The 13698-nt window shown below is 34.4% G+C and overlaps 2 protein-coding genes across 2 annotated transcripts in view; both read right to left on the reverse strand.

Annotated features, from left to right (window-relative positions):
• Positions 1-608: 608 nt before the first annotated feature.
• LOC133186811 (uncharacterized) lies at positions 609-7616 on the reverse strand. The gene is made up of 10 exons (XM_061322145.1): positions 6924-7616; positions 6715-6831; positions 6202-6518; positions 5887-5988; positions 5629-5785; positions 5169-5352; positions 3320-4896; positions 1774-3111; positions 1079-1609; positions 609-986 (listed from the first exon to the last, which is right to left on the reverse strand). Exons 1-10 carry the CDS (start codon positions 7456-7458, stop codon positions 715-717), a joined length of 5130 nt encoding a protein of 1709 aa, XP_061178129.1. The 5' UTR covers positions 7459-7616; the 3' UTR covers positions 609-714.
• Positions 7617-7655: 39 nt separating this feature from the next.
• LOC133186525 (uncharacterized) overlaps positions 7656-13698 on the reverse strand; it is a 34993-nt gene continuing 28950 nt past the window's right edge. The window contains exons 5-8 of the mRNA XM_061321758.1: positions 10886-12035; positions 9267-10479; positions 8861-9162; positions 7656-7667 (exon numbers count right to left, since the gene is read on the reverse strand). Coding sequence (XP_061177742.1) covers positions 7656-7667; positions 8861-9162; positions 9267-10479; positions 10886-12035 — 2677 coding nt within the window. The remainder of the gene's footprint in view (positions 7668-8860; positions 9163-9266; positions 10480-10885; positions 12036-13698) is intronic.

A 13698-nucleotide genomic window follows, 5' to 3' on the forward strand; every position in this document is an offset into this window, starting at 1 on the left:
TTGGAGTGGGAACTTATATCATGTAGGAAATAATACCCGAAGCGTACGACAAATAAGCGGCGCCGTAATTCGAAGGCATTTGCAATGCTTGGATCTGTAGATCTCTAGTTTGTCTGCTCGAAATTTCTCATCCCAAGAGCTACAGTTCTGCAGCTTAAATGAAGTTTGAATTATTTAGTCCTTGATTGTTTCCATTAGAGTATTAAAGCTAATCTATAAAAGCCCTGCTTTTACTTTAGTTTGCTTTTACATAATTATATTATTATAACGATATAAATAAAGTTTCTTTAACAACATACCCTGAAGCCTAAATTTTTGCTCTACAATACATAGCTTAGTACTGATTGACTTAACCAAGAAAGAAAAAAAACAAATTTGTGTAGCAGCAATTTATCTCATATAATATAGTTATATACACAAAACTTTAAAGCCTAGAAATAATGCATAAAATACTGTATATTGTAAAACTTAATTAATATATTTTATCTACAAAAATATTTAATGATATAAATATAAGGTTATATGGAATAACATGTATGTTTTTCTAAATACAGAGTAATTAATAAATAACAGTATAGACATATTACTTTTCATAATCCATTTACATTTCATTTTTTAGTCATCTGTATGTTAAAGAAAAGAATAGAAATGTTCAAGCATGCATACTGTGGAATCTAGAAAAAAACAACATTATAATCAGTTCTGGGATAATGCCTACTTATGTATCTCATACATTTTGTGGTAGGTAGAATATTCTCCCGTTGAAGAAACACCAAAAATATCTATGTAAATTGAAGAGGCAAAGTCTGCATCAATGGAAATAGTGCGATTTAAAGTATAGGTGGGTTTCAACAGGTCCGAATGGCCTCTGTTTCTTCCTACGGACACAATAAACGCGAGAGAGCGTTCAATTCTCTCATCAAAGACTCTGCTCCAGTCAATCATATATTCTTCACGCGACAATTTCTTCACCATTACGTTGTAACCTAAAAATAAGATCTTTAATCTTTTTACAAAAGAAACAAAACTCACATGAGAGAGAGAGAGAGAGAGAGAGAGAGAGAGAATTTACAGGTACCTGATAACCTCGGTGCTCTTCCATCTACCTTTATAGTACTGTTAGTCGGTTCGCTTGCAAGTCCACCACTGTTTACCGCCCGTACTTCAGCTTTGTAGACATCGCCGTCAGCACCGTTTATATCTATGGAAGTGTATGTTTTATCTCCAACACTTTTCCATTTTTGAATTATTGCCTGTCCCTTCATTAACCGAGTTTCATATTTCAGGACACCAGAGACATCTTCAAACCCCTTCCATCCAAAACAAATCTGTGATTTGTTTGATTGTGTAGTTAAGGCGGGTTCTTTATGCTTGATCAAAAAATAATTGCTTTGTAAAAAGAAAACTTCTGAAGCTAAATTTTCTGGGCGGTTGTATGAAATTATCACTGGCCCATGTGTTTTTGAATCTCTGAGCTCCACTCCATTCGTACATCGAACACTGACGTAAAGCCGGGTGCCATGTTTTAAATCAAGATTTGATAGAACGCATGATGAAGTGGTTTCACTAGCTTTCCAGTCGATTGTTGTTGTAGAAAAGGGAATAATACCTGGAAAATTTGGAAAGAAAACATAGCTACGTTTTCATAACAATAATAGTATTTGTATGAAAATTGATTGTGGAAAATTAAAGTCTGCTGAAATCATTCCTCAAAAAACATGAATGATGTGTTGAAATGTAGGTGAAAATCAAAGGAAAGGAGAATAAACTTACCAGCTGCGCACTCACAACTAAGAATATCACTTTCGTCGTCGGTAGATATCCATCTTAACTTCATTGTTGTAAAAGTTTTATTAATCAACACTTCATCTGTGTCATTAAATGATAAATTAGAATTATTTGCTCCCCCAACTGTTCCATTTACGGTGATATGTTCTTCATATTTTATATCGATTTTCAAGTCTGAAATATTTGGCTTTGTACGATCAATTACAAGCGGTTTCGATTTGAAAAAGGATTTCAAACCAGCATTGTTTTCAACTATTGCATTAAGGTAAACACTGCTGTTATGCGGAACATCTATCTGCATCGTGCCATCAACACCAATGGGGAAAGGAAGCAGTGGTCTTATTTGATATCCCGTATCTGTAGTACCAGCGCCAAGTAATATTGTCTTGATACCACTTTCATAGTCTCGGACAAACATAGAAAAACGCAACGTAGTCGGAGAAATCTGTGATATTCTAAACGGATAGGATGAAAGTTTAGAGTCACTGCATAGATGTAGAGAAAATAAAAGTCCTTCAGACACAGAACTCATTATCATTGACATACTGATATTTATCGGTCCTGACATATGTGCCATGAAGAGATATTCAGTCGAAACCTGTCCTTTTGCATTTGTAAGAAGACGTAATTCTTTACGGTCTTTTCCGATTTGGATGTGGACTGCACTTGACGGTATACGATGGAAAGACAAGAATGATAATTTGTACACTTTGTTTTTTGTGACATATACTGTACCAAAGTAAGTAAAATGTGTATCTTCAAACAAAACTGAATGTGATTTGTTGGAGAAATCAAAAGGTATTTTTTTGTACTGTGTGCATTCAAATCCATTTGGAGGTGTGGCATCAATATGTATAGGTTTTGAATGTACTGGACCAACTGAGTGACCAACAGCATCGTATGCAATTGCAGATACTCGATAAAGATGGTTATGTTTCAAGGATACCCCAGTAAATGTATGGAAATTTGAAATTTCAGCGTCAAAAACCTCTGTAAAAGCAACATCTCCATCGTTTTCCGACAAAAATATTTCATAATTTCTAATGTAAGAGTTCATGTCATCAAAACCATGCCAAGAAATGCCTAACTCGTCAGTTGCTGATTGGTACTCCATATTTTTGTGATATCGTGTGTTGTATAGCACCCCTGCTGTCGGAATATCAAGGTCAATTACAATTCCGTCAGACACATGAGAGGTTTCCATGCCTAGAGTGTTAATAGCAGTAACAGTAAAAAAGTATCTGATCCCCGGATCCAGTGTCTTGCCATCAATATACTGAGATGTTGATAAACCAAGATTTATTGTATCAAGATAGTCGTTACCTGCAAAAAACCTCATTTTTATAAAACAAAATGATAAATCAAAAGCAATTCGTATATCTACAAACAACTCTTTACCTTACAAAAATTGAAATAATAGTATAAGACGCACATTCACAAGTGCACTATTGATTTAAATACTACACATAGCGTTAAAGCATTGTAGAAAAACAACATGAAACACTAGATTTAAATTAAGTTGGGCACTAACCATAAGGAATTGAGCCACCAGACAGTATGTACTTGTCTATTTTCGCACCACTTTCAGTAAATACACCATTCCAACATATAAGGAAATCATGGGTTGAATTAAGGTAATCAATGTCGTCTTGACCACAGGTTTGAAGTGATTCCCGCACGGATTTCCCTTGTCGAATTGCTGGAGGAGTAGTGTCTACGAGAACAGGTTTTGATATAATTTCTTCATATTCACTTTCCGATAGCCAAGCTCGGACATAAAACACGTAGTACTCGTCATGTTTAAACGATTGACCATTTTTAAGACAAAACGTGACATTTTTAAAAATTCCATTGTCTTTCCAAATACTTTCGACATCTTTATTGAATACACCGGCGCCAACACTTTCGTGCTGAACACCGATGCTCCACTCAAAGCGTTCGTAGTATGCATTTGGATTTATTGTCCAAAACGAAAACATACAAGAAGACGACAACGTTAAATCTATTTGACCATTTATTCGACCGAAGGAAACAGATCTTAGCACAGAGTTGTTATTTGTCTTTATGCATGCATTTTGACCTCCATTTGATCGACATTTCTGTCCTAACACGGAACACGTGCAATCGGAATTACAAGTATGCGAACGACAAAGATATCGTTGGATTTTAAGAAGTCCGTTAGTGCGATTAACGGTTTCAGAAAATAATATCACTGTGGCTCTTGCTGTCTTGCTTCTCAACCCCACTTTGTTAATGGCAAAGACAGACAAAATTATGGAATCGCTGTCTGAAATTTTTCGCGTTAAATTCAAAGATAGATTTTGTATTTCATTATCTACATGGTTGATGTATACAATCCCTCCAGATAATTCCGAACCACTGAATGAAGCACCTATTGCTATTCCATACTGTTCTATCCCACTTTCAAAGTCCGTGAATCCATACCACAACAATTGCATTGAGGTTGCATTTCCAGCGTTATTCCACTTCATGGGGTTTCTAAACCCACCGATCTGGGGTGGAGAGGAATCTATAAAAACTGAATCAGACATTGATCGTGTGCAAAGTCCAGCGGCATTGCAACATGATAAAAGTACACTATAGGAATCACCATCCCTTAGTCTATCTTCCTCAGATAACCTCAGGGTAACATTGTGTTCATTGCCATATATAATTTGATCCTGAACAGTTCTACCATTGCTATGTGATTTTAAGATGATTTCATTTGATACAATATGGCTTTCGAATTCCGAAAAATTCCATCGGACAATCATCATCGAGGTTTCATACTGTGTACCATGACGATATGAAAATTGGGAGTTATCAATGTTTGTTTTTTGTATTTCCAAAGGGGGTGAAGTATCAGCTTTAAATTTTTCAGAGGATCGTTGCGTATACAGCCCAACTCTGTTATATGCACGCAGTATAACGTATAAATCTATTCCTATCGGTAAATTTACAGCAGATTTTGTAATGCGGTTCGTTAACAACACATTCTCAAATGATGTTATGTCACACGAGTAATTTTTCTTACTGATACAGAATTCAAAGTGATCGAGGTCAGAATGTGGATCTTCGAAACCGATCCACTGTGCTGAAATGGAGGTCCTGTTATAAAAGTAAATTGAAAAAGTTAATTAATGTAAAACTAAAGTAAAGATTCGGTAATTTCTTTTTTTTTATTTAGCATGTCCAAAATAAATCACCGTCTGCTAATGACGTTTAAATTACATTCCTTATAATAAATAACTCATAGGGTAAACAAGGAAAAAATTTACAAATTGAAACAAAGAGGAAGCAAATAGGGGATTCAAAGTTTTACTATAGACTAAAGAAGTGCTTGATATTATATTGTATGTTAATTATTATCCACATCCTACCTATGACTAATATAATGCTGATGTCTATCACTTAAACCAACATGGATCAGTCCAGGTACGGGAGGTGAGCTGTCAACTACGATGCCATCTGAATATTTCGTAGTGCACAAACCTGCCTGATTGCATGCTCTGACAACAATGTAATACTTTATCCCAGGCTCAAATAAACCTGTCCAGCAGTTTTCTTTGGTAAACAAAAATTCAATATATATATATAAGACTTTCCTCATGAAATGCTCCTTTGATTTTTCTAAATATTAAACTTTACGAAAAATGAATTTTCAACAAATTCATTAATTTTTTTTAAATATTCATAATGCCTTTAACACCTGGAATAACTTTACCAATATCTCTTTTACTGTTACCTGTACCTTTTGCTTAAATGATTCTCATCGAACAAAAATCTATTTAATGAACTTTCTCAAAAATAAATATAATATTTTATGATTGAAGTATTTACTTTTACTAAGTCCAACAGATGTAAGTGGAAAAATTTCATTCTCCTGCATTGATATAGTCATGCCGACTTCATAGTATGAAAGTTTTGTGTGAACGTCATGAAAACTATCCCAACTTGCACATATGTAAGTCGTATTTAACTGAAAGTCAACCTCTACCTAATAAAAAAATCATTAAAATGACTGATTATACAAGGTAAATACTGTCACTAATCTTTCAGAGGATTATATTTCCTCTCTATTCCCTTTTGTCTGAATACCTGAGAATCGCCATCTTTCACAAAGCCTTCAGATGGTGGACTACTGTCAACGAGAAATGGTGGAGAATGTGCCGCGGCTGATAATCCTGCATTGTTTGTCACCTGTGATAGTAATTTGAAAAGATTAAAGGAAAGATTAAAGGAAAGATTAAGGAAGAATTTTCAGAATATCTAAACCTTCTCCTTTTCTTGAATTAAAAAATAATTAAAATTAAAAACTCTTTATCATCCCATAATTGATCTAAAGATTGATATTAAGAATTATAAAAAGGACATATTGCTTTCATCATAAAATATACTTTACGGTTGCATTACCAGTAGATGGATGTAGTATTCATATCCATCTATGATGGAATCAAGTGATTCCTCTAATTTCCAAAAATTTCCTTCAACTTCTGTCAGTGGATAAATGTCAGTAGTAAAGTTAGAAGACCCCAATCCCACATGGAATGATTTGATGCCACTTTCAGGATCATCAAAACCAAACCATGAAGCTGATATATCCTTATGATTTGCTATATACTTGTGAATTTCCGATATTCCGACAAACACTTGTCCAATCGTAGGTGGTGTATTATCAAACATCACGCCTGTTGATGAGCTCTGTGCTACATGACCGACTCTATCAGTTGCTACAATTGATGTTTTAATTGGAAAATGGAAATACATATAATAAAACAACTTTATTTCGTTGATTTCCACAGAATATATATAAATAAGTCCTCAAATTTTGAAAGAATACACTGTAGTATCAACATTATAATAGCAATGCATGAATGTAATTCTGTAATTTCTTCCAAGGACACAAGGGAATAAAGAAAATGTTACCTCTCACAGTGGCAAAGTACGTTACTTTTTTATTCATCGTTGCATTTGTAATTATTGCAGACGTAATTAAACCCACATCAACAAATGGTACCACATCTCTTCCGCCAACATAGGTCCCTACAAAATAAGTGAATCTGCATTGCCTGCAGTGTGCAATTTATTTATGTGAAGTTTATAGAACATTGCATTTTAAGAACAAATAATCTTACCAATGCAGTATTCATACTTTGCTATGCCTGACGGATACGGAATTTCAGCATTTTGTTCTATATCTCTAAATTGTTCCCAGGTAATCACAAACACGCCTTCCGCATTAACGAAATATCCATTATCTGTAACAATGCTAACCTCTCCTGGAATTGGAGGGGAATCATCCACAATCATACCATTACCACAGACTTCAATTTCGTCTCTTTCTTCAGTAAATTTTTCGTATTTAAAAAATGTTTTGGTTGAATATGCACAAATAAAGTATCTCTTGTTTTCCTGAAGCAGGATTCGTTTAAATTGTCCGACGCCATCGGAGGAAGAAGTAGCCTGCAAACATGCAACGTCTTCGGCACAGGTCATGATAGGTAAACGCGGTTCTGTCATCAAATACCATTTGACCTCACGACCAAATGCATCGATAAGCACCCCTGATAACTTTGTTTTCTTTGTTATGATATCAATTTCATTGTTATGTAAAATTGCCATATTCTCTCCAAGATATCTGCTATGTACAAAAGACCGGATTTTTTCCATGTCTTCAGAGTCTGCATTTAATTCGTAGACAATATTTGTATCCGTACTTCTGTCATATTCTCTGCTTCCAATAATTTCACAAGTAGTGATGGATTTTCCTGAGAGGCACACCCCTCTAACACAGGCCGATACTGAGTGCTTTAAGTAGATCGGAAGACTGATGTCATGGATTATAGCCTGAAATTGAAATTGATACACTAGTAGTTAACCTAAAAATTTAATACTAAAATGAGTGATTAACTACATGGAATTAATGCACTGAGTTTACGATCACGTTGTAAATATTTTTTTATTATTTAATAACAGAATGTCAAATTGATTATTGTTTATTTAATTTTCTTACTGAAATTAATGTTGAATTAAAATTTGTTGGATGGACTCTTCTCCAATTGTCAATCTGTTCTCCATTTTTATTTGAAATTGAAACTGAATATCCTTTTGCCGTCGAATAAGCACTGCATCGAAATCCCTCAAATGACATAATCAGATCGTAGTGATGATTGTGAATGACTTTCAACGATAAGCTAAGCGTGCTACTCGTTGGGTTTTTTAGTTGAATTATAGATCCTTTTGACTTTGCAGGATTACTACAAATGTTTTCGAAGCATGCTTGCACGACAGCCTTATATGTGTGTGCTTCCAGGAGTTGAATTCCATAAAGAGGTATATTTTGCCAATTTTTCGTTTTTTGCACTGGCAGTAAATAGTTGTCTCCTTTCTGAGAAGTTAATATAATACTTGTGAAGAAGTGTGTAACCAAATTTTGAAATTTATTATGTATTTTCCAATACGCTTTATAGATTTGAGGTACGGTTTGAAAAAGTGCATTTTCATAACACGACAAAATATCTAAAGTTATATTTGTGTACGTTATATTATAATTAATATAAATTGTAAAAGTCGGATTATTTACGATTGGAACAAAGATCCTTCTAAATTCTGTGTCTGTAATTGATGTATTGCTAATCCAGAGAACATCTTGGGAAGAAACCTCATTTATGCTAAATTTATGGCCAGTTAATTTTAATGTGAAACTTTGGTCCAATGCCAGTGCTTTACGGACAGTAATTGTATTGTTCTTCAATGTAACTAGAAATTTGTTTTGAAAGTAAAGGGAAGAAGGTCCACACAACACTCCGTCAATAACACTGAGAGCGCTTGTAACCTGAACTTGATCAATGACAACAAATCCATCCGACATTGAAATAGTATTTCCTCCTGAGCATGATGCTCTTATTAGCGAATAAATCTTCACATTAACGGGCAATGTTATATTGGGTAAACATTTACTTTGAGGAAGCGGTCTAAATTTCATGACATTATCGGACGTTTTTTCTGTAGAAAGAGCGACTTCATATTTGACTTTTTCGTTGTGTCTAAAGCCAAGAAAATCGACACATACCATGTCACCCTTTGCTATAAAATCAATATCACTTGATCGCAAAAAATGTTCACTTGTGTCCAGAACAGTTCCTGGAGTTGGGGGATATCGCGATGGAACTGTAAAGTTCTCTGTTCGTACGATTAAGGAATGTCCTACAGTGTTGTAAACGTACAGCTCAAAGTAAAATAAAGTATTATCATCATTCATTCTCTGGATTTTTCGGATTGGATACTTGAAACAAGTAACCGTACTATTGAAGTTTGGACAAGCGTGAGTAAGATATCCTTGAAACAACGGGGTAAAAAAAGTTGAACCATGGCCTGAAAATATACAAAAATACATAAATAACGTAAAGGTTTCACGGTCTTGAACATGAATATAATTATGCATACGTTAATATTGAGTTTATATCGTTTTTCTTTACCTATTTTGAAGAGAACGTTAGAAACAGCCTCTTTTTGTTCTTCTTCGATGAAAGTATTATCATTCCAAATGACAAAAACGAAGTCAGATACCAAAGTGACATTAATGTCCCCACTATACTGGGGAGGTGTATCATCAATTATAACGGGTCCTAACGTTACTAGCGTTTCTAGGTTAGCCTTATTGGATGCTTTCAAGTTAATAAAGAATGGTATTCCTGGGTCTATCCCTGAATGCATTCGTTCACTTAATAAACGCTTTGTTGGTGTAAATGATAAAATATCCGGATCACGAGATTGCGATTTTGTAGATGAGAAACCAATTTGTATCGCATGAATTTGAGATTCTTCGTCCGTCACATTCCACACCAGATGAATCTCGTCGGAAGGTATATACGTAAAATACTCCTCTTTGTAAATGTTTAGCTTCTGACAAAGAGCGTCTGCGTACGATTCGTCATAAGATGTATTCAAGTACACGTGAGGTAAGTGCATTATAAGATTATACTCAATGCCACTTTCATTACATTTCTGCTGACAAAGAACTGTCCATTGCAAAGACACGGCTGTTAAGTTATTTAAGATCAGCCAAGCTGAAGAATTAAAACATCCTATAAACTCATCTGTTTTGGAATGATGTAAAATTAGGTCGTTCACAACAGGTTCAGAAACATCATATACAATGCCATCTGAACACGATACATCAGAGGATTCTAGAGCGTGATTGTAAGCAATGACAGAGGTAAAATACTGTCCTGGAGCTTCAAGCTGAACACTGATGTGATTATCTGTGGTTTCATACAAATATCTGTGTTTGTCTATTCTACTGTGATAGTTGTGAAGCATCTCATCTTTAGATAGGCATTGTTTACTGATGCCAACACGGTATTTTTTTATACCACTTTCATGGTCAATAAAGTCACTCCATCGCACTTGTATCCTTTTAGATGATGTAAAGTCAATATCTGGGCTGTTATTTGATCCTTCTTCGACAACCCCCTTTTCAGGTGGAGAATCATCAGTAAGGATATCTAATTTGGATATGCTTACTAGTTTTGCACCATTTGTAACTTTTAATGCAAAGAAATATTCTCTATTATGATTTCCCTTGTTTTTCCTATTCTTCACCAAGCTGTTGAAGTTAACCCAGTAAAACGATTTTTCGCAGACACCAATCCTTGGACAATAGCAATGATCTGAGCCATTACAAGATTCCTGAAAATGATATATATATATATATATATATATATATATATATATATATATATATATATATATATATATATATATATATATATATATATATATAAAAGCCAATTATGCATCAATTATCTCACGTTTCCAACTGTCGTTGAAGTACCTGGCATATCCAACAAACTAGACAGTGATTCCTTATATTTACATTTATATGTGAAATTAAAGTGTAATTATAAATTTAAAAAAGGTGTTTAATTGTTTATAATACACGAGGCATTCCACGTTAATTTCCATATTCCCCGCTCACTGGCGTCAGACTGAAAAACGGCCACGAGAGACTGACATGCATATTAGATACGCGACCTTTATATCTTATGTATCTTGCAATGATTTAAAAGCATTTTATCAGCAAATTATTTCTAACCGTTTTCTTGAGGTAATGCACAGATATGGCTCCTTTTCCTAAATCTCCGTTATCATTTGTTGTTCCCAGCATCCATTCTATTGAATGTATTCCACTATGAATGTCAAAAGCTTCAAATGTTATATTCATTCCTGAAAGATCTGAAGAATTGTGAACAAAGAGTTTGCGAACGCTATCTTTTTCCAAGCTAATATCCATGATGTCTGGAACACTGGCATCGATGTGTATAGTAATCGTTTCTTTTAAAGAATTTTGTATAACATCGACAGGAATGACTGATATTGCATATGTTTGTCCATCCTTTAAGTTATATTTTTGACAAGTTTGTTGGTTTAAAAAGTTTGGCAATGTTATATTTTGAATCGTTGTTCCATCACAAGAAGTGAGATAACGCGTTCCAACTACTCCGTTAAAATTTAGCGTTCCATTCACAGGCAACTGACCTGTAAGCTGTTCATAAATACCCTTATAAAGTTTATAGAAATCGGGGTTGATTTTCCGAAGTAAATTATAGTTGATGTTGTGAGAATTATGATATCGGTCTTTCCAAGTGGTACAAAGATCGCCATGATGTGTTTGCCATGTGTAATTCGTAGCAGGGTTCCCCGAAGAAAGGAATAGCTTTTTACTCGAGTCTACAAGTAGACGAGAGGAATTGTCAAATAAAACAAATCTTCTCGCTTTTTTAAAGTTTCCGGCACCATCTAGCACTTCCAACGACACACCGTAAAGAGCAGGCTGTTTGCTAGGTAGCCGAATTGTATTGTGTTTTTCATCAACTCTTAAAGTTAATAAAGATTTTTCACCCATCGCCAGTGTAGTGGAGTCAACTTCTTGCACGTCATGGATATTAACTTCAAAACTTTTAATGCCTGAAGCTTGAATAGGCAAGACAGGATATGGATCAAACCATCCAGCCATATCTAATTTAATTTCTGATGTCCGAGTTATTCTATTGTCAAAGAGAATATGTTCATTGTTTTTGCATGAAAAATCTTCAAGGCAATGTTTCGGTGGTGTAGAATCATACCGCATACACACATCATGAGAGGATTTTGTTGAAGGGTAAATGTGATATCCAGCTTTATTATTGTTAAAATCCTTTGTTATCATGTATCCTCCACCATATGAAGCAAAGTTCATGCAAAATCTTTCCAAGAAAAAATGAATCAATTTTGTAAAAAAAAAAAAAACTTTGAAATTAAAGATTATCATTTTTATGCAGCTTGTCCACAAGAAGGTCAGGGATAAATGTATAAGGTAGAGTGAATAATAAATTTCAATATATGATTTCTTGAGCATTACCCTGTGGTCTGATCCCTGGTATCAGGGAACAATAGTTTTGTCATTGTTGTAGAGGGATAGCTACTTTATAGTATCATTGAAAATTGCTTGATACGTCTAAAAGTAATAAAGATCTTTAAAGAATAAATTTACTTTCAATATTTGACAGTAGGCCCACTCCTGGGGTCAGGGCCAGGGGTCCATGAGTTTGGTAGAGAGCTTAGTACATGTATTTATTATAATCATGCAAACAGTTAGACTGCCAGACATAAAAACAAATATGTTTTCAATGAGTGTAGTGTATTTGTAATCTATCTTGCTTAGCCTTACATTTTTGATTTAAAGCAGGATCATCAAGGCATTAATTTATTATTTTAGTTAAAGGTTAAGTAATCATTTTAATCATCAAAACAATTTGATACATGTCCATAACTAAAGAAGACACATGCTCTTGAATAAAGTATATATTTTAAAGTTGAATGCGTTTTTGTGTCGCCTGCAGAGCAGAGCGACACTTAGGGATCTCTTTACCCGAGGTCTTTCTGTCTGTCCCTCTGTCTGTCACACCTTAAATCTCGAGAACTGTAAGACGTATGGATTTGATATTTTGCACATATATTGCTTGGTTCTATGGCTTTTGTAAAACACATGGCAGGGCTCTAATTGGCGACTAACTTAGTCGCCATGGCGCCTAAAATTTTTGATTGGCGCCTAAAATTTGACCATAAGTCGCCAGATTGGCGACCATTTTAAATTGACTTGGCGATCGTCAAATTCCGGAAACTTTCACATTTTTTAACATTTTTACTAAAAAGCGAAAAGAAATTTAGAAGAGGAGATTATTTTCAGTAATGGACATGTCATGTTTTCGTAGGCACTTCGTGGGTCCCTATATTCTGTTAACTTTTAAAGTTGGCGCCTTAGAAAAATTGCCTGGCGACTAAAAATTTTCACTGGCGACTAATTTCTTTTTAATAAGGCGCCAGCTGGCGCCTGAATGTTAGAGGCCACTTAGAGGCCTGCATGGTTACCGACCTCTTGACCTTTGACGTACTTTTCAAAATAGTATATAGAGCCGATATACAGCTTATTTTTGACATTTAAGAAGTACGTCTGTGCTATTTAAGATGTGTGTCATATACGTTATTATTTAAAAAAATACCAGCGTGACAGTCTTCTTGACCTTGACCTCCTTTGCACAGATACTTTGAACAGTTAATTTAAAAAAATGTCTTCTTAATTTTGAGAGGCAGAGTTTCTTTAAGTAACATATATATTACATGTTTATTAGTGCGTAACACTGTACTTTGAAACTGTATTATATACAGTGATTGTGGAATAAACCGTGAATAAAATGACAAATAAATTCTAATTTCTAATAATTTCAATTGCATTATTCATTTTATCCTTGAGAGTTGGGAATCATATTTTATATATTTGTCACATTTTATATTCTATCAAAGTATTTCTATCCGTGGATTTTTTTCTTTGCATGCAAAAGTATGGACTATTATACTAATGGAAAAAAA

This window comes from Saccostrea echinata, unplaced genomic scaffold, assembly GCF_033153115.1.
Source record: "Saccostrea echinata isolate AGI-Se365-2 ecotype Australia unplaced genomic scaffold, CSIRO_AGI_Sech_v1 ptg000014l, whole genome shotgun sequence".
Classification (NCBI taxonomy): Eukaryota; Metazoa; Mollusca; class Bivalvia; order Ostreida; family Ostreidae; genus Saccostrea; species Saccostrea echinata.

Coding starts and splice junctions, on each gene's coding strand:
- LOC133186811 (XM_061322145.1), bottom strand. CDS start 7,458: ATGGAAAAAATCCGGTCTTTTGTACATAGCAGATATCTTGGAGAGAAT. Junction 6,832..6,923: donor AAAGTATGAATACTGCATTG/GTAAGATTATTT, acceptor CTTATTTTGTAG/GGACCTATGTTGGCGGAAGA. Junction 6,519..6,714: donor GTACTTTGCCACTGTGAGAG/GTAACATTTTCT, acceptor CATCAATTGTAG/CAACTGATAGAGTCGGTCAT.